Source organism: Columba livia, chromosome 4 (genome assembly GCF_036013475.1).
Source record: "Columba livia isolate bColLiv1 breed racing homer chromosome 4, bColLiv1.pat.W.v2, whole genome shotgun sequence".
Lineage (NCBI taxonomy): Eukaryota > Metazoa > Chordata > Aves > Columbiformes > Columbidae > Columba > Columba livia.
The window spans coordinates 57447649-57470929 of NC_088605.1; the positions used below are offsets into that span (position 1 = coordinate 57447649).

At 37.9% G+C, this 23281-nt stretch overlaps 1 protein-coding gene across 10 annotated transcripts in view; it reads left to right on the top strand.

Annotated features, from left to right (window-relative positions):
- SLC10A7 (solute carrier family 10 member 7) overlaps window positions 1–23281 on the top strand; it is a 151004-nt gene that overhangs the window by 80871 nt on the left and 46852 nt on the right. For 8 of the 10 annotated variants that reach the window (XR_010472376.1, XM_065061954.1, XM_065061951.1 and 5 more), the window contains one exon: window positions 17796–17831. The exons of the other annotated variants lie outside the window; for them this stretch is intronic. Coding sequence is in view for 5 of the 8 variants with exons in the window: in XM_065061950.1 (XP_064918022.1) it covers window positions 17796–17831 (36 nt within the window). In the remaining 3 variants the exon portion in view is untranslated. Of the gene's footprint in view, window positions 1–17795; window positions 17832–23281 lie in introns of those variants that run through there. 10 annotated transcript variants of the gene reach the window in all.

Genomic DNA, 23281 nt, shown 5'->3' on the forward strand with positions numbered 1-23281 from the left:
TGCGTCATTAGCTGTCAGGGCTGCAGAAGATAAGTAGTTAACTGAGTAAGTAATGTGTAACATTATCATTGACGGAACATTTCTTGCCATTAAGCCTTCAAACTCTTACTCAGCTGTCAACACATGGGCACTTTCTGGAGCCAAATTCTCTCATGCTGTGCACTGCCTGCAGCTCGCCTGAAGCTCAACTTTGACTAAAAGTGTTGATTTCGCTTCTTTTAGCCTTGTTCTCATTTAGCGTTAAAACCTGCTTAGAGTCTGCCTTTTATTCTGCAAAGTACACATGCATGTGTCATCCTTCGCACACTTCTGATGTGAAGTTAAGGGGCTCAAAAGATATGCTAGTAATCTTAATGAATAATTGATTAGAAAGGAGTCTGGCAGTGTTAATTGTGAGGTGCAGCTGAGTGAATGCCAAAACAAAAGCTCTTCTAAATGTTTCCGAAAACCTTGTAAAGTCTTTAGCATTGAGCAACAGGGTCAGTGCACTGAAGTGGAATTTCAAGGAGGCTCTTGAATGTAATGGATTTTGACTTCGCTTTGTCATGTGCCTCAGTGGATCATTGATTGAGCACTCATTTGTTAAATCAGCTGTATTTTTTGCCATTTGTCAGGGCATAGACACTTACTGCAGGCTTTTCCCCTTTAAACACGAGTTTCTTGTCTTAATAAATTGCAGGCGTAAATTAGTTTTTTATCTAAGGTGATCAATTGCTCAAGCAGAGAGGCAGGTGAAGATGGTCATAAGGAAACACATTCTGAGATTTTATTTTCTTAACTATTAGAAGAGAAAGATCAGGGATACAATTCAGCTGAAACATCGATAATTCATGCCTTTAAATTCAGCTCCCAGCAAAATGCTCAGAAATGATTTTATTTAGAAAGCTCTAAATGGTATGCATTGAAAGAATAGTTCAAGGTAACCAGCATTCAGTCAATTCTTTAAGTAATGAGCAAAGGAAACCTGAGGGTTAAGGAACAAGCAGCACACTGTGTGTTTGCCGCGATGAGACATGCTCTCCGATTAGTGGAAAGGCTAATTACCTGGAGTATGCAGGAGTGCTGTAGGTGCCATGCATACCTGATTACAATTCTGACAACAGGGCAGAAGAAGACCTTGAGAATGTGCCAAAAATATCTCTTTATGTAAGCAGATGCTATTACCTTTGCAAGAGAATAGTCACTTATCCAGAATGGTTATTGCTGATAAGTAATAAGGGTAGGCCATCAACTTCTGAGTTATGTACATGTGTGGTATTTAATACAGCAATTACTTGTCCAATCTGGAAATGTTCATCTTGATGCTTTGTGCTTGTTGGATAAATGACCAAATCAGGTTTGTTTGCCAATTGTCATCGCTGCTCAGGGTCAAAGCAAGTGGTCAGTAGTTGTGAGAGACTAAAGACAAGCTAATGTTTGGAATTCTTTCAGTGTTGATACTAGTAACTAAGTTAGGAGGTGTTTCTTGGTCTCGTCATTAAGTAAGAGTTCTTAAAAATATATATCTGTGAGGAAAAACTGCAGAGTGTATCAGTGTCCTGCTGGATGTAGGATTAAACGTTAGGTACACTTGGAAGTCATCTCTTTGGAAGATTGTACTTTTAGTCTTTTTTGGAAAAGGTTTTGAGGAGGGGAGAAAAGAAAGGAGAGGAACAGAAGGGAAAGAGCCTGGAGAAGACTAGGGAAGAGAAAAGCCAATCATCTTGACAGAAGAATGTAAAGCTTTTCAATATCACAGAGTTTAGTGCTGCAATTGCCTAGATGCAACTAGAGTGAAGAAGGATGGAGAAACATTTTTTAGTGCTGACGCCACTGCTTTTTGGGGGAAAAAAAAAAAAAAGTCTGCAAGGTGCAGAATGCCTTTCCCCCCTCACCTGCCAGGAGGAGCTGAAAATGCTCAGCACCTTCAGGCTTGGATCCATAATCAGCAGCAGTGTAAAATTACCATGAAGTTGCTGGCGAGTAAAATGACAGTGCATTTTCTTGTATTGTGGTGAATCATTATAAGAAATTTCATTGTGGCCGTGATGTGATAAATATCTTTTGTTTTGCTGGCACGTATACTGCAGTGACACCTGCTAACATTGCAAAGGTTGTGTCCTGCTCCCAGCAAAGTCCCTTGCTCCTAGACTCACTCTGCAGGTACCTTGCAACTTAAGCAGCTGCTTTCGCTGTTGATCCTGTCAGGCGCTCAGGCACAGTTTCCTTTCTTCTCTCTCTGGCTCCCTAGGCTCTATCAAAAGTGCGAATCTGAAACCAAACAAAATAAAGCTTCAGTCCATATCTTTGCTCAGCCTTTACATGTACATTTTCCTGTTCTGAGTTCTTTTAAACTGCAGCTATCAGAAAGAATAAAATAGTGCATCACCTAGTAGAGTGCTGAAGTGATCATCCAAGCAATTTTCTTCTCCCTGAAGCCAGACAAAGCTTTTTATTACTGACTGACTGAACTTCTGTGTCTGTCTGTCTAGGTTGCTAGGCCACCTGGCTTTCATGATTTGTGATGTCAGAGGCTTTTGATTATAGGAAAACCAGAAATGCTAATTTAAATATAATATTTACGTTTTAAAAATTCTTATGTGAGATGTATCAAAAATAGCCAAGCAGTTCTATATTTTTTGTGTGTGTGTAAAGTTCTAGTAGGCATCTGGCAAACTGTTCCTGGAACCCTTTAGTTCATGGACCTTTTAGTAAAACAGTATGGTTAAAAAACTAAACCAAAAACCAAAGCCAAACAAAAAAACCACTTAGGTAGCCTGCAGATCCTTTACAGTACCAATGTTGAAAATGACCATCCTGAGCTATTGTTACTTCTAGGCCACAGGATGGTTATTTCTGCCCTATGTATGAACTATGCTGATGCCCTTTGATCCAGAAACGAGAGGACTGATGGCATTTTTGGCTTTTAATATTAGTGCCTTGATTTGCCACTGCTGTGTTACGCAAACCTGCATTGTGTGCATTTGCATTGCCTGTAAATGCTTTATAGATTAAAGGAACAGTTATGTTTAATTGTAAATAACCAAAGCAGTTATTTCTTTGACCCTGTTGCCTATGTGAGAGTTTGCAGCAAAACTTCAAGGGAAAAAAAAAAAAAGAAATTGAGTCTTTTTCACATGGAAATTGCATTTAGAACAAAAAGGGCTGATAATGAACTGATAGTGAGTAAACCAATGGGTCAGGATGATGAAACATACTTTTCATACTTCAGCAGCCATGGGCTGTTGTATTTCTCATTTGTAAAGTATCTCTGCAGAATGCAAGCAGAATCTGTATTAAACCCCAAGGCAAGGCTATTTAACCCTTCCATGTTATGGATATTGAAACTGCCCTATTATGGGTGACTGTTAGTTATTAACAGCTCATACCAAGTTGGATGATGTGTTGGTGTTTGGAATTTTTAAAATGGTTATGGCTGATGGATTGCAAGGATTTGTAACAGTAATTATTAGGTTGCATATCTTGATTTCTGTTAGATCAATGAGGCAAATAGTGTACCTGAGAACTACTTTGAAAATCAGGTCAGTTGCTAATCTTAGGATGGGTTAAATCTTGCTACTCTCTTTGCAGTTCTCATGTTCAGGGTGGAAATAGCAAGTGATTGACTTATTCTACAACTTCTGTGGGGAAGCTCTGTCTGCTACCCACCAGATGAAACAATTTATGAAAGGTGTTAGGCACACAAAACAGACACAAGTGAATCTCTTGTTGGTTAGCAAATCCTAGACATCCTCAGTAAAAACTAAAGGCCTTAGAGATACGTTTTGTCTCTTCAGCTAATGAGGTTCTGGGAATGTGTGTGGCATGTAATTTAAGGGAGAAATTACAAGGGATTTCACTTTTAAAAGGAATGTATTCTTGTAAAATGAGAATTATTCTGGATACAGAGAGCTGGGGCCTTTGGAAATTTAAGTACACAAATAGTCTAATCCCGTACTGCGAACTTTCAGCCTTGTAGTGGTTCTTTGGGAAGATCTGGGACAAAGCCTAAGGAGGAGTATGAAAAGAGCTACCCAGGGAGCTGGGATGTCTCTGAAGACAGAGCAGACTGTTTTACCTCCTATACATTAGGAAACACCTTCCAAGATAATACTGTCTTGCCATTTGGACTCTAGGGAGCTCGAATCAAAAAAAAAAAAAAAAAAAAAAAAAAAAAAAAAAAAAAAAATACCCTTCTTGTGGGGGCTGTGAGGGCAATATTTTCTCTTCATTTGGTTCTAGTCTCACTTGCCAGCTCCCTTCCCTGCCTACGCAGTCTCTGCTAGACCAGGACTATTTTGTTTTCAGAAATAATTTTCCCCCTCTGGAAATATTCTGTTCTGTTACTGAATCAAAGATCCACATTTCAGGGCAGATGATTTAAATGCAAAAGCAGTATTCATATCAGACAGGGGAAAAGCAGGCTCCTTCTGATGGCAGGTTTGAACAGCATAACCCTTACAGGAAATTGAAATACAAAGCCAAGTTTTGTTTGCTGCCCCTCCCTTTTTTTATTTCTCTCTCTCTTTTTTTTTTTTTTTCTTAATCCATATAGTTCTTTAGGCTGCCTCTGCCAGGATTTATAACTTTCTACAATTTACCTACTCTGACACACCCGGCGTGTGCTGACGTTACTATTCTCAGGTGAATCATGCCGTGCCATCTTTTTCAGAGGGTGCTCCACAAAAAGCTGACCGCAATGGCCGTGGACTTTGGTGCTTGTTGCTGTGCTCAGCTTCAGGGCAGCACCCTTCCTCTTGCTGTCCTAGGGTGATGTGGGCAGCACTGGGCAACTCAAGAGCCTTCCCAGGCAGCATTCCTGTCTCCTTGCAAGGGCAGGTGGGACCAGGCAGTATGGACTTGTGGAGGTGAGTTTCAGGGAGGTGAATTTTCCAGACCTGCCAGTTCCAAATCAGTATAGACAGACCTCTTTTGATGTGACAGCACTGTAGATTCAACCGGTTTCCTGTGTGCTTCAAAGCGATTGTCAGGTTTTTTTCAGCAGGCGGAAGGAGCAATTTCGGATGCTGTGCTGAGGGACCCGCTGCTATAAGCAATACCTTAGCCCAGTAGGTCATCTGTGACTTGAGCAATAGCATACAGTTGAGCAAATGCACCATTCTTCTGCCTTGAACACAAGACCTGCATCTATAGCTAGTGAATAACATTTAAGAAATGAACATCTTTGAAGCAGATGGTTTAAAAAAAGAAAAAAAAAAATCTCATATATATCTAAAAAGATATTCCAAGACTCATATGGCATTGATAACAAGAACAGGAGTTTTGGCCCATTCCATTATACTACATATAAAACAAAACCCTACATTTTCTTGTTGCAAATATGCATATTAAGCATATAAAAATGTGTATTAAGTGGAATGTCTACTATGTGGAGGTATCAAAAACAATGCAGAAGTTTCATGCTTTCAACACTGCGTTTGCACAGTAGGCTAGAAGAAGGGTGGCTGAATACTTGCAAAACCACAAAAAAGTGCCAGTAGGAGAAAAGAAGTGGTTTTTACTGCTTGTATAGAATTAGTGAAATAAGTAATAATCAAGCTGGTCATGCTGAAGTATGTTTGGAAATAGAACTGAGAAACAGCTTTTCTCTAGAAGTTTCTTCGTGAGCAAATGATCTTAATCAGTTAAATGGGACCACATTTCTTTGTGTTTAGTCTGGAGAACAGGAGGCTGAGAGGAGACTTTATCATTCTCTACAACTATGTGAAAGGAGGTTGTAGTGAGGAGGGTGTTAGTCTCTTTGCCAAGTAACAAGTGATAGGAGAGGAAATGGCCTCTAGTTGTGCCAGGGAAAGTTTACATCGAATATTAGGAACAATTTCTTCATGGAAAGGGTTGTCAGGTGTTGGAACAGGTTGCCCAGGGAAGTGGTTGAATCACCATCCCTGGAGGTTTTTACAAGACATGTAGATGCGGTTCTTGAGGACATGGTTTAGAGGTGGACTTGTCAGTGTTAACAGTTGGACTCAATGATCTTGAAAGTCTTTTCCAACAAAAATGATTCCATGATTCTTTTTTACTATTTCTGTGGATTTTTTTAACCTTAGTGTGCTGTACTGTATATCCTTGTAATTTGAGGCAATTATTATCTATCACAGAAAGATGGTTTATGATCCTGGTTTCTTATTCACAGTCATTAATATAATATTGAATCCATGAACATTCAGCGATTTATGCACAATTCAGTTCAGCTGAATGCTATAATATCCCATTCTAAGCATTAAAAACAGGTATCACAAGATAGCATTAGGTCAGAACACAGGGTAGGCTCTTTAAATCATGTTATTGATTGGTGCTTTCTGAAGATTTTCCGTAGTTGTGTTTGAACCATGCACTTCTATTTGCTACTGACTTCTAGAAAAGATGGCCTGGCAACATAATTTGAATTGAAAAGTCTTGCTTTTACTGCCCAGTTGAATGTACACGCTTTTATAGTTTCATTTCTTACCCAAATTATCTAGTTCCAGGTTTCTTGAAGACACAGCTGTATCTTCGGTTACATCTTCCAAAATGGAGAATATTTACTCATCTACTACAGAAGTTACTACAGAAGTTAATGTTTTTATTAATTTATTTTGTTAATGCAGGACTTATTCTGGAATTTATGCAGATGAAGAAAGCAAGAAAGATTTGGGTTTACAACTGGGTTTTCAATCACTGTAGTTTGTGCATGTCCTGTAGATGTTTTGTAGTTTGCCACCCACCCTCCCTGGAGGGTGGATTGGTAGTATCGCAGCTGGTGTGTTCTGTTTGTAAAATGTGAGACAATCACTCCTGTAAGACTACAGTCCTAATGTCTGTAGAAATGTATTTGAGAACACTGAAAAAAAAAAAAGAAAGATATGAGAACCACCTCTTTTTTAAACATTATCTAACTCATCTATTAGGATCTGCATATTTTTTAATAATGCTGCTGCTTTTGTTTGCTATGTTTGTATCTATTTGCATGCATTAAGTTTCTTCTTCAAGAACAATTTTATGAGACTGAACTTGCTGATTTCCTAGGAAAACAAACACGTTTTTTGCCTCCTTCTATTTAAACTATGGTATTTGACTCCTCTTGAGTATGTATTCATTATCTTAAAATAGAAACAACCTCCATTCCCTGTGCTCAAAATCAACGTTATTGTTGAATTCCCAGGCCTAGGAGAATACTGGTTGCATTACAAGCAAATATTTTCCATTCTGTATAGTGGAAGAAACTGTCAATTAGTACAAAAAGGGTTAATCATATTACCCCTTTTTAAATAACCCCCTTTTTTGTCCATCCTGTGTTTGCAAAAGATAACATAATCAAATGGCAAACCTGTGTTTTTGTTCCTTTGCAAAAATCCCTGACAAGCCCATGACACAGGCTACTGCTGTAGCTGTACGTTTCTATTCATTATTGATGACTTGGGGCCAGGCAGGCAGCACAGAACACAGGCAATATAGATTACCATATTGGGGGCTGGGTTTAGGGGGGTTGTGTTTACGTGTGCCTGCTCACACGCGTGTGTGTGCATTTTGGTTAGGTTTGGCCTTTGAAATATTCAATTCTGAAAGGAAATCATACCTGGGAATAATAGTGGAAACGAACTGAATGAGCCTTGTGATACATTTTAATAAAACAATTTGTGGCATTTAGACTAAAGGAGAAAAAGAATATTAGAGTGAGCTCACTCTAAAACTAATTATTATTAGCTTAACTTTCTGGCAGACTTGGAAATGGTCTTGAAGGGTCCTGAGCATCATTTAGCCCAGGGAACTTGAAGGGCATTTCTCACAGAGTGTAATTAGCTTCTTCACTGATGTTTTCCTCACAAAACTGGTGTAAGCTAATTTATCTCTAATAATAAATATAGATAAATTATGTTGTTGGTTTGATTTTAGGGGAATGGTATCTTATTTCCTGCTTACCACATACCAAACCCACAGTTTGGGTTGGCATGAGAATTATGCCGGCACTTTAGTGATATGTTTTAGTTGATATTTCTCAATAGTAGGTCACCAAGAGACCTTTACAATGCAAATAAAGTGTTTCACTGCTACTGATTTGTAATTAATCCTTATAGGTTTTTATTGGCACAACACTTCTGCCCATCATATAAAGTTTTTATTTTCTTCTATATGCAAAGACGGGTTGTACAGTGCTTTATACTTGCATTGTTTGAGGTTCTTGACTTTAAGAAAAACAAGAGAGATCAGAGTTTATTTAAATGTAGTGTAGATGTTAACAAAATAAAATGTGCTTTGGTTCAAAACTTGATGGTGTGTTTATACAGAAACTGTTCTACTTAAATAGTTTTCAGTTACAAGGAAGGCTATAGAAAGAAATAAGTAGAATCGGTTTTGATAACTGTGTATAACCCCTCATTTCTGTAATATTTGCCATAGCTTTTCTCTCAGGTTTCTGTACTTTTTCACTTACACTTCTGCTTTCTTTCATACAGCTTATTATCACAGCAGGAAAAGTTAACTCACAGTTTAGTTAATTCAAAGTTTCTTGTGTTAAAATATTTTTTAAGCACACAACAGAATAAAATGCTGTGTGCTAGAGGGTGATTATGTCCAGCTCACAAAGAAAGACAGGAAAGTCTTGTAGGGACCTTGCTCTGTCTCGGATCTCTGGCTTTGGACATTGCTGTTTCAGTGCTGTTTGACTGTAAAGTAGGGCTGATCTAGAGCATAAAAACTGCTTTCTCTTGTTTTGGGAAGAAGAGGTGAGACACCATTCCAGTGGAAGAGGGGCATGTGACTATTCCAAAAAGCAGTATCAGTCAAAGTAGAATGTTTGCTTAGTTTATTCCTCCCATTTTTCTGGTTCTGATTTCTCCTGTTGTGACTCGTACTCTTTAACGTGTTTCAAAATATAGAATCAACTATGTGGCTAATTTAGCAGTACTACAACTTCTGCTTTAGGAGGAGTTTCTTCTCCCTGGAAGGTCCCACAGCACCATCTAGTGTGCCATCCTTTTTTATTAGCAAATGCTTTTGTGATAGTAGAGGCACTGAGGTTGGCATGTTTTGCTAGTAATTAAACTTAGGATTTGTAATTAAAATTAGGATTTACTGGATACTCTAAATAGAGAAATTTGGAGAAATTTAGATCCTTTTTAATTTTCTCCTTCAGGAAAACAGACTTAAAAATTACATGGAAAAATAAGGTTTTTTTCTAAAATGTATGTTACTGCATTTCTGTTTTCTACATACAAAACAAGAGGGGAATTGTAGTCCATCCTCACCACTGCACTAACATACCTTGTACTTACCGTACACCCCAAAGCACGTAAGTTTATTATATTGTTATTATTCATGAAACTCTTTATTGAGGAAGGACCGTGCTTATACCTACAAACACCCTAATCCTTCAAACTGTCTTTCTTCCTCAGTCCCACTGCAGTCATGCTATATGCTGTGTTGTAGAACTGCGTTGTAGAACTGTCTGTGTTGTAGAAATTACAGGATTATGTCAAAATGATTTCTGCAAAGACAGGAGGATCAGTCTGAAAAACACATGGGTGTGGATGATTGTGAAGTTCCTTTCTTCCTTTTATGCCTCCTCTAGGGAAGGCCCACCTAATGGCAGTGTATGAATTTGATTCCTATGCTGACATACACAATTATAGTGATCTAGTTCTCTGCTGACACCACACGAGAAATAAATTTGAATAGGAACAGACAATGGTTTAATGAGCTGGAATTAGCAAAAGTATTGTGCCTGTGAAGTTTAAAAAAATTCTCATTCAGGTGGGAAGTAAAGGCAAGGAAGAAAGTCTTGAGGCCAGGGATGATGGTCAGCAAAAACTGAGGAGGAAATGGGAAACAGTTGGAGCCACAGGCTCAGAACTGTCATTGAATGCACTGAAGATGTTAACGAGACACCTGACTCTCTCCTGTTGCACAGGAGAGAGACAACAATATGTTGCAGGAAGTTGTTACAAGTTTGAGCGGTGAATAAGTCTTGATCACCTTCCAGATACATGAGGAAAGACCCACCAGAACTGCCTTGGGTCAGACAGAGCACTGCAGAGCTGCAGGAGCAGGAGCTTGCAGCTTGGGAAGTCTGGCCAGAAGCAGCTTCCTCAGCAGCATCCTCCCCACCCACTGTGGGATCTATTCTGCACGATGCCAGGCACATCCCATGTAACTGAAATTCTTGCAGTTACTCATACAGCATTGCTAATACAGGGCATGAGATTTTAGGATGTTTGATGGGACCATTCGTTTCCACCTCTGATTCAGACTTTTTTTTGGTATTTTGTGCATTGTTCCAGATGCTATTCCAGTATAACCTGCCAAGCCCCAAAAAGCTTTTATAGTTGCTTTAAAACTTCGGGGTAGTTACTAGTGTGTCCTGAACTATTCTGTTGCTTTGTAAGAAGAAAATTTCTAATGTGTTGAAGATGCCATCTGCTGGGAAGCCAGGCAAACTATGCTTATGTGGAGTTTTACCTTTCTGAAATACTCTGTTCATACTCTTGGCTTTATTCTCAATCCAATACTGGAAACTCACCTCTCAAACTTACTGAAAAAATGCTTTCACCTTTTGATTTTGTTCTTTACGCTCAGTCTGTGACAAATGTAGTAGTGTTACTGCCAGTAGTTCAGATCACTTTATTATTAGTTTCTGGGTTCTCTTGTGTTGGAAAAACCAAAACTTGCTGCCTGCATTCCTTTTTATTCCATTTTGATTTCATACTTGAATAAAATATGTGTGAAGGGAACATCTGCAGTTAGTAATTACTGATAAACAATGGAAATGCTTTTGGTTTCTACTATTTTCTGATGCTAGCATGCTTTTTAATATTATCTTTTTAAAAACAAACAAACGAAAGAACGAAACCACAAAACAAAACCCACAAACCCTTCCCACAATAGAGGCCACTAGGAGAACAAAGGTGGTGCGACATCTGGAACAATTCACAAAGTAATATGCATAATCTCATAGTTGGTATGAAATCTGATTTATTTTATTCCTTCCAATAAAGCAAAACCCATTTTGACATAGGACTTCTAATTTTAGAGTTTTGTTATTAAAATCCAATATTGGCCTAATTGGATACGTTGCAGGTATTGTTATGGTGCTTATTTATAATTACAGTTGAATTAGGGTTATGTAGAATCGTATTTTCAATTTTGTATTGTAGTTCATTGCCTTGGTTTTATACAGTGTTTATTAATTTAATGAATTGTGTTAATTTAACTTCATGCTTTTTCAGTATCTTTTCAGATTTTTGTATTATTTATTACAGGGAGGATGGATGTATTTAGCATCCTAAAAATCATCACTTCGTAAAGTCTTTGTTCTTGGTATAAAACAGTACAATAAAGAGCTAAACAACATATTTTATTCTGAAGTTGTATAAGCCCTCTTAGAACCAACGGTGTCTTTGGAGTAGCTGACAGAAAAGGGATGTATGGGAGGAGACTTTTAAAGTCCCATGTTTTGCACCTGAAATTATTTTGAAAACAATAAAATTGGAAAACAAAAGGCAAGTGATTATTTGGCATCAGGAGCTTCTGTGAGGTCTATAAGGGAACAACCCAGGGTCTTTGAAGTTGCATCGTGGGCAATGACTGAAATTACAAGCACAACAGGAAGTGCAGCTCCAATTTAATCTCCAAGATTGTCCATTTACATGGACATGAAGTTTGAAAGAGGAGTAAAACATATGTTTTATTGTGGAAGTCTAGTTCAACGTCTAAATCAACAAAAATTTCTTCTTTCCATTGCTGTCTTTAAGCAGGAACAAATGAACAGTATAGTTTGTATAGCCATGCTTACACAAATATTAAAAACTGTTTAAAGAAGCCAGGAAAAGGTTGTACAAATAGGCTCCTGCAACCACTTGATCCAAATACTAACGTACTGAAATGTTTTCCAAATAATTTCAGTTACAGACTTGAAATCATGTTAAAATGGTATAGTACTTGAAAACTGAGATATGCAATCCTGTTATCAGGCCGTTTTCTGTTATGATCCCTCTTTGTTCAGCCCACACCGATGGTTTCACAAGGACTTGCATAGGCTATGCCAACCTGACTTTCAGTGGGTTTTTTGCACTTTTGGTTTTGAACCTAGAAAGTATGTTTAGTGTAGGCGTTTTTAACTTGTTCTGCGGTGTCTGTCAAGAGATACTGCATCTTTCCAAAGAAGTAAGTGGGCACAGGTGGAAAAAAGGAGGAGGTGAGAAAGCAACTAATTTCTGAAGGATTTTAGCAGGTTATCCAGGTGTGTGCCCTGCTTCAACAGTAGGAGTCATTCTTTATATGATGCCTAAAATTAAGATTACTACAAAGCAGTTTGGCATGGGACTATACTTAAGTCAGTTTATTCAAGAGGACGCATAATGTGGTATCACGGCTAATGAGTGAAGTTCTACAGAGGTGCTATATCACAATGTGGAATTGTGGAGCGGTGACCAATCTGAGGGGTGAGGGTAGGGGGAAGAATTGTACTTCTTCATTTGAGTAGACTGAAAGTTGGCTTTGAGTACATCTGTGTCATCTGTACAATCACTATCACGTTCTTGAAAATACTGAGCAATAAGCTTTTTGACCTTTAGGGGAGCCTACTTTTTTTCCCCTGGTGATGGTACCAGATCTGTTTATCTATATTCTGTCAGAATTTGACTGTCCTGTATTGCTCACAAACATACCTAATTCAGACCTAGAAGTACTTTTCTAGAGGCTGGGTTTTATTTTGGAAATGTAAAACATGATAAAGTTGTCTGCGTATTTGTCAAAAACAAAGAAAAATATGTATTTTTTAAAAAACCACACTTCACAGTATCACAGTATGTTTGGGATTGGAAAGGACCTCAAAAGAGGATCTAGTCCAATCCCTCTGCTGGAGCAGGAACGCCTAGGTGAGGTCACACAGGAACATGTCCAGGTGGAACATGTGTAAGCACAGAAGCAAGGAAACAAAATACACAAGAAGAAATAAAAATAATAAGTGTTTCAAAGTCTATTTCTCATGTTGTAGTCAGAAAAACTACACAGTTTTTGGTTGTGTTTAGCTTTTTTGTTGTTGTTTTGTGGGGTTTTGTTGGTTGGTTGTTTTTGGTTTTGTTTGGTTTGGTTTGGTTGTGTTTTTTTGGTGAGGGGGGCAGGCTGGGTTTTTTTGGTTGTTCTTTCTTTTCCAGAATGTGCCAGTGACTCTTGAAATAAAAGCATGTGAAAAGTACTGCAGTACACAGATGAAGATTGAATTTCTGTTCTCATTCATGCTTGTCTTCTGATAAAATTGTCCAGAGTTCATAGCCTTTTTTCTTGCAACTTACCATATCAGTAGTGATGGAAATGCTGCCCAGTTGACTTTTTACTAACCTGTATTCAGTTTATAACTTAACACTGCTTACACTTTTGCTCTGATGAAGCATTCAAGAACATCTGTAGCTTTAAGCACAGATGTACGAAATTGATTTCGGAAAACACACATTTGTTCAGAACCCTGATTACAAAAAGATTTATTTTTTTTCTAGCCCTACTTCTTAAGACAAATCAGATGGTTAAGGTTTTTTCTTTCATGAATAATTGCCACACTTGTGTCCTACTGCTGACCTGTAAGAATGAAGAAAAATTGCATGGGAAATTTGTGGGTAAAGGAAACGAAGGAAAGTTCACATGTATTTCATGCCTCATTGCAATAATCCTTACTCATCTTCTACCATGTGTGTCCCTCTGGATCTGTGCCCACCTTCCTCTTATTATTTGCATAATTTCTTTCTTAATGATTTGTCATCATAGTTTCAAATCTATTATGTTACTTCCTTTTGCTGTCTGCTTTGGCAACCAATTACATGTATTGATTCTACATATTCTCTTGAAGAATAAACACCTTTTAATATCTGCTCTATGGCAATGCCGTACAGGCTGAAACCTATGGAAAACGTCTTTATAAGGCAAATACCAGTTAAATGGATCTCTAAATGTATCCTTCCTGTTAAAGTTTATGTTTATGCATATGCTCACACACACAAACCTGTATTTATACTATCTTAATTAAGACATGCTTCATGATCTTTGCTGTAAAAAGGAATGTGTTTATAGATATCTAGTATGACTATTCAGACTCATGTGTTCTATCAGTGTCTTGGGTCAGGCTGGGAGTTTTTCTTCCCTTTCCACAAAAATCATTGAAATATATTCAGTCAGTCTTTCACATCAGAGGTGTAAATGGATTTCTTGAAAGTTTTTCTGCTGATAGCAAACGGCAGTCACTTTACAACTTTGACTCCATTGTGGGCAGCAGTCGGAAAGCTTAACACTCCAACCAAACTTTGAAGATGCTAAAACTGTGTGATGACCTTGCATTCTCAAGGGCAGATGCTCGGCTTCTGCTGGAAGTGCTAATCTACAATCTGTTTATCTCCATACACTGTGTATTTGACAGCAATTGCCTGGAAAGCAAGGCAGGGAAAAGCGTAGCCAAATTTAGTTACTTTTTCCTCTCTGGTGGTGTTAATGTCTGATGGACTTAGAAATGATAGCCTTTATTTTAACTTTTACCTTCCTTTGTGCTTTTCAGCCTGTCATAGTCTCAGAAAGCAGCCACACTGCCAGTGTCAGAATACAGTCATCTTTGTTAAGACTCTGCTGGTGCATGAGCTGGACCGTGCAGAGTAACAGTTTTCTTCTGTCTTATTTTTATTCTGAGTGAATCAGATTTTGGTTTTCTCTTTAAAACCCAAGTCGTTGTCTGTATTTTCTATCAGTAGGTTTTAGACTCAGAGTGATCTTTATATTATTCTTTACTAGGTATGTATTGAGATGCATCACATAATGCTTATGAGCATATTGAGGAGCACATTTCTAAGAAAGAGATAACGTTGAAGTGAGGCAGCATGTGCAGGGAAAGGTAATACCTATGTTAGACAGATATGCTTTAATCGCATAAAAACCTCTTCAACTCTGGAACAGAAACCTGAAGAGAACGGCTTTTGCACACAAAAGCACGTCAGTGTTTTCATATAACATATAAATGGACTTTATTTGCCCAAAGTTTGTTCTTTTCCAGCTCCATCGGTCAGTCTGGTAACTGAGGTTCCCTCCCCTAACAAGATTTGCCTTGCTTGCACCTGTAAACCGTCACACTCACCACAGCACTACTGACTGAAAAAAAGCCCCCTTGGTTTTAATGTAATCCCTGTGGTTTTTCAAACCAGCACTCCTAATGGAAATATAACATTAACATCAAATTACCCTGATTCAGCAACAACATTTATTTTTTAATATGGACTTGTCTGTTCTGTCAGCTTCCTGGGGAACTGCATATGTGTCACAAATGGGAAAATTCAACCTTATAAATCCTTTCTGTGGTGAGGCAATGGGAAACTTGCTTCCGATTATTAAGATCACCAGGTTTAATAGCGAAATTTTGTACAGAATTGCTAGAATTGATCTTTCGAATGCTGTATTTTCAACAAGCTCAGTCAGGAATCTATTTGTGGTTTTCACTGGGATCCTTTTCTTCTCCACTTACAGAATTATGAAGAAGTGTTACTGTCACAGAGATAATATTTCCTTTTGTGATGTTCTGTGCTTTGAATTAGCAGCCTATTGCCAATTGTGTTAATATCACCAAGCCTCCAAAGCAAATGTATACCAAGTCACAGGTCCAATCCTATAGAGGAAGGGCATCATCTTTATTTATCAACAAGATAAAGGGGAGGGTTATTTTGGTTTTACCTTTGCTTGCTTTTTTTTAAATACTGTATAGAAACTCTATAGAATGCAGTGAGGCACTAACTGCATAAGAAATGACTAATGGTGCTGAATCATTGAGTTCCTTCAGGTGTCGAGGTGAGGTGCCTGTACTCACCAGCTGGCAGTGTGCTCTCTTCTCCCTACACTCAATGCTCATGTGGAGTAGAGGACGCTTGTGGTGTATCATCTCCCACTCTATCCCTGCTCCTCTTTGCTTGTGCCCAAGAAGGTATAAAGCTGGAACCATTCTGCGGTGGTGTTCTGCCCCCCCCCAAAATCACAGGTGCCTAGGGAACAGTCAGGCACTCGGTAATAGTTGAGTTGTGCAGTGTCGTTGTTACTGGGGAAAGGGGAGAAAGAAGTAATTCTGGCTCATTCTTAGTGGTAGTTCATAAAAGATGGAGTTTGATCATTCTGATGAAGTGGCTGTGTTGCATCTACATTATACGAATCTTATTGCCAGTTCTCCATTCTAAGCATTGCAGATGCTCCTGTACACAAATGTCAGTTTAGCTCTTTGTTTCCTCCTCCCTCCCTCAGCTTTTGTTTCTTACTCTACAGCTGATACACTTGAACACCTGTATTTCTTCATAACTGTTATCTGCATTTTGGTCTCAGCCTCTTGTAAACAGTGATTCCCTGAAGGAATTCTTATTGCTTCTACTTCTTATATTTCTTGTCTTTTATGATTTATCTCAGTGGTGACATTTGCAAAAAGATAAATGATTATGGATAGCTTGACTGTAGGGCAGTCAGATATGGAGTATTTCAAAATATGTTTTAAATTCTGCAGAGCCTTCAAGTTGCACAGCTTAGCTGTTGCCTCCTCGACCCTTCATGTCTGCTGTAATTTGTGGCATTTACTTGTTGCATTTTGTTTAAAGAGTGCAAGAGGCACTCTGTACCTAGTTGGCTGTCTGGATCCATGCTTTTTGTGAACTCAGAAAGCAAAACGAATATAAAAGTAGTTGTTTAAGGCTTTTCTTTATATTAGTTTCCAAAAGATTGGAGTAAAGTTATGTTACTCAAGGTTGAATGAAAAGCAGGGGACAACTTTTTTGTTTAATTATTTTTAACTTGGAGCTAAAAAAAACCCAAAAAATAAGCATACCTTCAGATGAATGCAAGTTAATTTTGGACTTTTGTCCTTTAAACAATAAAGTTAATGAATAGCTGGAGGACTAGTTATTCTTGAGAAGTAGCTGGATGAAGAATATAGACTTGGCTTAAAGAAGTTTTGAGCAAAGTTTATTAATTAGCCTGCATTAAAGGATAGAATAATTTTATTGAGCAATAATAAAATGTTCAAGTCAGATGGAAGGGTGATAGGGAATTGCTATTTGCAGCTATGAAACCGATGGATGTCATGTTAAGTCCCAGCCCAAACAACTCATTTTAAGATTTGCTGTCATGAAACTAAAATCTTCTGTTTGTCCAATCATCAGCTTTAAACCCGTCTCTTGTCAGTGAAGACAACAAGTCTTTTTGCTTGTGTCTGCCTGGGGGATGTGGAAAGCTGAGGTGGTCCTGTGTGATTAAATTAGATGAAAGACTTGCCTTCTACCAGCGAGACATGAGGTCTAATCAAGTGAAATGAGTTTTGAGATCTCAGCTCATTTCCTTGGGGAATATCAGTTTACATTACACAGTCACGACACCTCATTCATCACAGTTGATGCGACTTTTGCTCAGAAGAGGACCTGGGACTGGGTAGCATGGGACTTGATCACAAGTCTTCCCCTAAGGAGTAGCTTAGTGGAGTTACAATACAGCACAGTGAGGGGAAGCTTTAAGATCTTTTTTTAAATAATTGATCTATATTTCTGTATATCAGATCTTCTAGAATAGAGGGAGTTAGGTGCGAATGGGGAAAGCTAGAGGTAAAAAATAAAAAGATACTTTGTACTGAGTATAGTTTATAAAATGATCGATATACAGGTGCTAAAGAATGTACATAGTGAAGACCAAAGTTGAACTTCTTGTCACTTCATTTCTATGATGTTGAATGATGTTTGTGTATTTCCAGGCACTAAGGTACGTGAAAGTAAAGAGTATTGTTTCCCCGACTAACAGACTTTTTTTTTAATTCTTATTTCTTCCAGGGCATTGTTATAACTCCACTTCTGCTTCTGCTTTTTGTAAGTATCTTGATCTTAAGACGTCTTCTTACTGGGTAACCTTGCACCTGTTAGTACATTTAAGGCATAAATTTAAGTAATTTAACAGTGTTTAAATAATGAGGAAGATTTTTCTGGTCAGTATCTGAAATAAGCTCCCTCCCAGAAAGACCACCAATGTGATGAATGGAAACTCTACCTGTACTTCGTTTGAAGAGGACCAAAACCCGTTGTTCTTGCAGAATCACAAAACCATATGCTGTTAGTCAGGCTGGGTAAAATACAAACTCTTACCAAATAAGATGATCACTCAGTTAGGAGATCTCCTGGAGATCTTTCACATGCAGGAGCTGGACAAAGTCCTAATGATCCAAAATGGATGACAGGCCAACTGAGAAAGCACTGTCCAGGTAAACAGAGCCTCACTCCTGGGCAGCTAAGCCCCTGGGTATTTTGATTGTAGAGGTTAGTGAGAGATCAGCAGCAGGAAGACAAGCTACTGGAGCCCCTGTGTATCACTAAATGTGATGCTGCTTCATTCCCATTAGTTCAAGATTTGTTTTTCAATCATTAGTCTTCAGTGAGGGCCTTGGTTCCTTACAGTTCATGGTAGAACAAAAGGGAGAAGACAAAGTTTTATCTTCATGTTTTATAAAAGTATGGATATTAATCAGTATGCAATGAAGAGATTTTAACAGGTAGGTAATGGTGCTTTAGTGAGTCCCTTATCAGTTGGGAAGTCTTGATGCTTGTGGAGGATTTGCTGGCACAAATTGTTTGGTATGGTACAAGTTACTGAGGACTGTGGCTTTGTGAAGATCAGGGAAACAGGCTGAAGCACTTAAAGGTTTTCAGGAGATGTATATGTTGTCTTTTATGTTTATCTTACTACTTGCATTGTACATAAGCCAGCACCCTGGAAAGGGGATGAGAGTGAAGTTAGTCAGAAACAATTTGTAAGTGATATGCAAGTGGTGCCCTGTTTATAGTAGGGATGCTTAAGCAATATATGTACAGTATACTAATATAGCAGTGTAAACTAAACTGGCATAAATAGTATTGTGAGAATGGCTGTAACATTATCAACTACTGCTGAAGTAAAGCTATGTGGGAAGGTTTTTATTTTATGGTATTTTTATTTTACTGTAGAAAATTGTAATTCATCTGATGCAGCTAAGCTATGTTTACACAAGAGCTGCTTTGACCTTATCCTATATATCAATGCACACCAGCAAAGCTCTCTTGATATACCTGGGATCACAGGCTTACTGTCAATTGAAAAAGACAACTGTTCTAAGAAAAATGGGTCTTTTGTTATTCTTGCACTGAATACGTTGATTCTGCTTCTCTATTTTCCTGTCATGTTCCCTCCTGCATGCAACATGTTTCTTCCACTGGCATTAATCCGGAGACCTGTGCATTTGTTTCTAAGTGACTGGAACTTCAGCTGTTTTTACTTTTCCTCACTGGCAACTTTCACCCTGCTATTCCTCACTGAGTTTTGGTGCTCTGTGTAGCCAAAGGGGTTACTTTCTGTAGAAATGGAAATATTAAGGAATGTTCTGCATACATTTTCAAGCAAGATAAAGATGTTTACTATGGTGACTTTACGGACAGATAACAAGATGTCTCATAAATGGCAGTTTTCACTGTTACTTCTCAAAAGAGGTGGTAAAACTTTATATGTGCAACAACAGGAAGGCAAAGTGTATGTTCTTCCTACCAGCCCTGGAGGCACTTGTATGAGAACTGTGTAAAATGCACATTAATTGTTCTGTGGTTTGTAACATGACTCAGAGCTGTTCTTCTTGAGGAAAATACACACATGAATTATTTTTTTCATCAGAGTGATAGACTAGCTTGGGAATGGGGTAGTTACAAAAGCTGCATTTTTTGTCACAAAGCCCAAAATTCGAGGACTTCTCTTGGGATATATAAATATTTAAAACTTCTTGAGGATGTTGCTGAGGACTTGATGCATGAAGAGCAGCCGTTCTGGTCAGCCCAGCAGTGCACCTTGCCAAGATGAGGTCTACCTTCTCTGAAGGGTCAGTTTATCCAGTGGCAGGTATTTAAGATAGCAAACTAACTGTCCATTCCCTGCTGCACTGTTCCTGTACCATGTAGTCACTGTGGAGTGAGAAACACTAACTAGTAATTTCCTAGTTATCTTTTCTGGACTATTCATTAGCTTAGCCTTAGCGCTTGGTTAATAAAGGGTGAAATTTTCAAGTTGCAAGATAAAACTCTCATTTACCTCAACAGTATTTGCGCTGGGCTTCTGAATATCATTCAGGGACCTTCAGTGAATTTTAATTCCTGAATTTGGTACTCATGAGCATTAGCTCTTCCACAGAGCCATACTATGATAGTATGAATGCTGTATTGCATTAGTGGTCCTTTTTATTAGTCTCCCTGTATACAGTGCATATAATATCCTTAGTGCTGCCAGAAGTAAATTGTTGTCCATTAGTTTGTTATATAGGCTAACCTGTGATAGCAGTTATGATTTAAATTTTGCCCTGTGTGCACCAGTGAATATAATGTTCTGAACAGCCTCTTCTGTTCGTCGTTGCCTACTAATGTAAATAAAAATTGCCTAAACAACATTGCTAAAGACATGTTGAAGCTTATAATAAATAATGCATTTAATGCAAATAATTTATCATTATAAGTGAATGGTGTTGAACATAAGATTGTCAGTTACATTTCTGAAAACTCTATTCCTACTATGAAACTTTTTGTGTGAAACTTTTTGTGTAAAACTTACCCCAAAAAAGAGTTCTAAGAGGTTCTAATTGTTTTAATGCATCTTTAAGAACTGTGCATGTGATTACCAGACTGTATCCTTGTGAGGATGCCTGGCTAGACTTTAAAGAATAGCCATCTTCACCATGGATACCCCTGATCAACATTTTACCTTATAAAAAGCTATTGAATCTTGTCTTCCAGGTGCATTAATCTGCAATATCATCATCATCACGTTAACCCTTATTATTAAAAGTTAATACATTGTATTCCCAGCAATTATATTATATATGGGCAATGTCTCATAAACTAAATATAATTGATTAGAATTCTTAGACGTGGTGAGTGGGAGCATTGAGACAAAGTGCTGCAAAATATATCAGTTTCAAGTTAACACGGGGTTATACTGTTCACATTTCTTTGCAACATTCTGTAGTGTTTCATTAATGATAATTAGGAGGTTGTGTACCAGAGCATTCAGAGAAGGCTGCTGTCTGTCTTCCTCTTGTCGGGTCAAATACTTAGCCGAAAGCAGCAGTAACAGATTGATCATGAAAAAGTTTAAAGAGTAGAAATAACTTTTATTTTCTTAAAGACACTTGGGGAAAAAAACAAAAACAAACAAACAAAAACTCAAACCCCACGCCAGCTAGAGATTACAGCGTAGACAAAATTTTGCTTTTGGAAATAACTGTATTGCTATCAATAAATAATGGCAATGAATAAGATAAGTGATGCCTGAGAAAGCTGGTCACTCGGGTATGAAAACAGTACTGTCCATTTTTACTTATCATGTGACTTGTTCTCTGTATTCAGTTTAGTTGTTTCCTTTGGTAAATTGCAACAACATTTTATGATTTGTAATAACACTTTATGATTTGAATTAATAAGTATACTATATTCAGGCACACTTATGTTACTAAAAGATAATTAAACGAAAGATGTCATCATATGCTGAAGATAATAGTTCTGTGGTCTCTTTAATCATGTGGAGATGTCACCACCTTTTTATGACATCTTGTTTGAAAGACAGAACTTCAGGAGTGCTGCACTCTGTAAGAGTTGTAGCTGTATCATCATGCTTAGATGTCCCTAGATTGTAACTTTAGTAATGACAAACAGGAATGTACATCCATGCAGGTTTATTTTCATTGAGGGATTTCATACACCTTTGTATTGCGCAAACTGGAGGCCAACCTGGTACCTCAGTGAGGTCACGTCTCTTGAATTGCCTTGGAAGCAGAGTGAGCGTAGATATTGTACATATATCTATATGCATCCATGCCTCTGCCATGGCAGGGGATGCAGAGTAACCTTTCTTGTGTGAACATGGTTCTGTTCCTTCCCAGCCTCACTGGGACGGAGTTGCTTTCTCTGTCCTTAAAGTCTATTGATCATGTGGACTGGTAATTTTACCAAGCCACACAAGCTTATAATTTTGTTGATCGTATTTGTTATCAAAATACAAGAAGCCAGTCATCTGCATGCTTGTTGGAACCAAATGTGATGCAGTGGTTTTTATGGCACAGTATCCCAGCTCTCCCACCTTCTTGGGGTTACCCTCGCAGCTTGTTGCCTGACAGAAATAGTCTCTTTAGTTGTTGGAAGCACAGCCAGTTAGCTATCAAAGTAACGAAAGTCAAGGTGTGTAAATCTACGTATCTTTATTGAAAGCCATCAAAGAAAATGTTAGAGATAAGTGGTTTGTTTTTATGTACTTCACATTCTTCGCAAGCATGCCTGCAAACCAGTTAACATGGAATGTTAAAAAACCAATACAAAATTCATGTGTATTTTTAAAAAATACACTTGGCAAAAAACTCCATGTAACTGTCACGCGTTGCTCCCATGTTTGCTGTTTTACTAAAGAAAATTACAGTGGCATTTGTGTCAAAATGGAATCTTTCCAAGGCTTTATCAGCGTGCATCTTTTCTTGATTTATTCAGTGATGTTTTCTTTTCTGGTACCCTCTCAATTTTCTGAATTTTATAGTAGATATTTTTATGGTGGCACTGTAGTGGTGATGCCATAAGTACTAGAAAGTAGAAGTGCTGAAAAAATTCAGGAGTAGACAAGTAAAAGAAATTCTGTGCAATTATCACAGAGAAAACTGAAATAAAATTACTGGTGAATAAGGCTGTGAATGAAACTAGAAGCTGATTGAAATACTGAAGGTTTCCTCTATATCCACAATCCTTACATTAAAACATTGTTTTAAAAGTTGTTGATACTTCTCAACTAAAATTTTTGCTAAGTCTTCTCAAATCCTGTTTTTCAGTTAAATCATTTTATTAGAAGGAGCTGTCATTACTTTTTTTTTTTTTTAAGGCTGCACACTATGTCTTGGTTTTCCTCTCAAGCACTTGGTAAATGCGAGCTGATACCAGTCAAACGAGTTGTTAAATATGCAAATATTTGAGGAGCTGGAAAGGCTTGGAAGTTGATGGGAAAGCTGCAGCTAATGGATTTCACTAGTATGTGACAAAAGGCTGATTACAGTGCTGGGGGGGGGGAGAAGCAGCACAGTGCACTAGCTGCTAACAGCTCAACTCATTCATGTGAAAGATGTAGAGTGCATCATTATTTCTACCTGCTTATTTACCTCACCGTTTCCTTTTTCTGTAATCATTGGGAAGACAAAATTCTCTGATCTGATCTAAATCAACTACAATTAGCAAGAGCTTTTTAATTACTGCCATTAAATATTTGTTTAATAATTTTC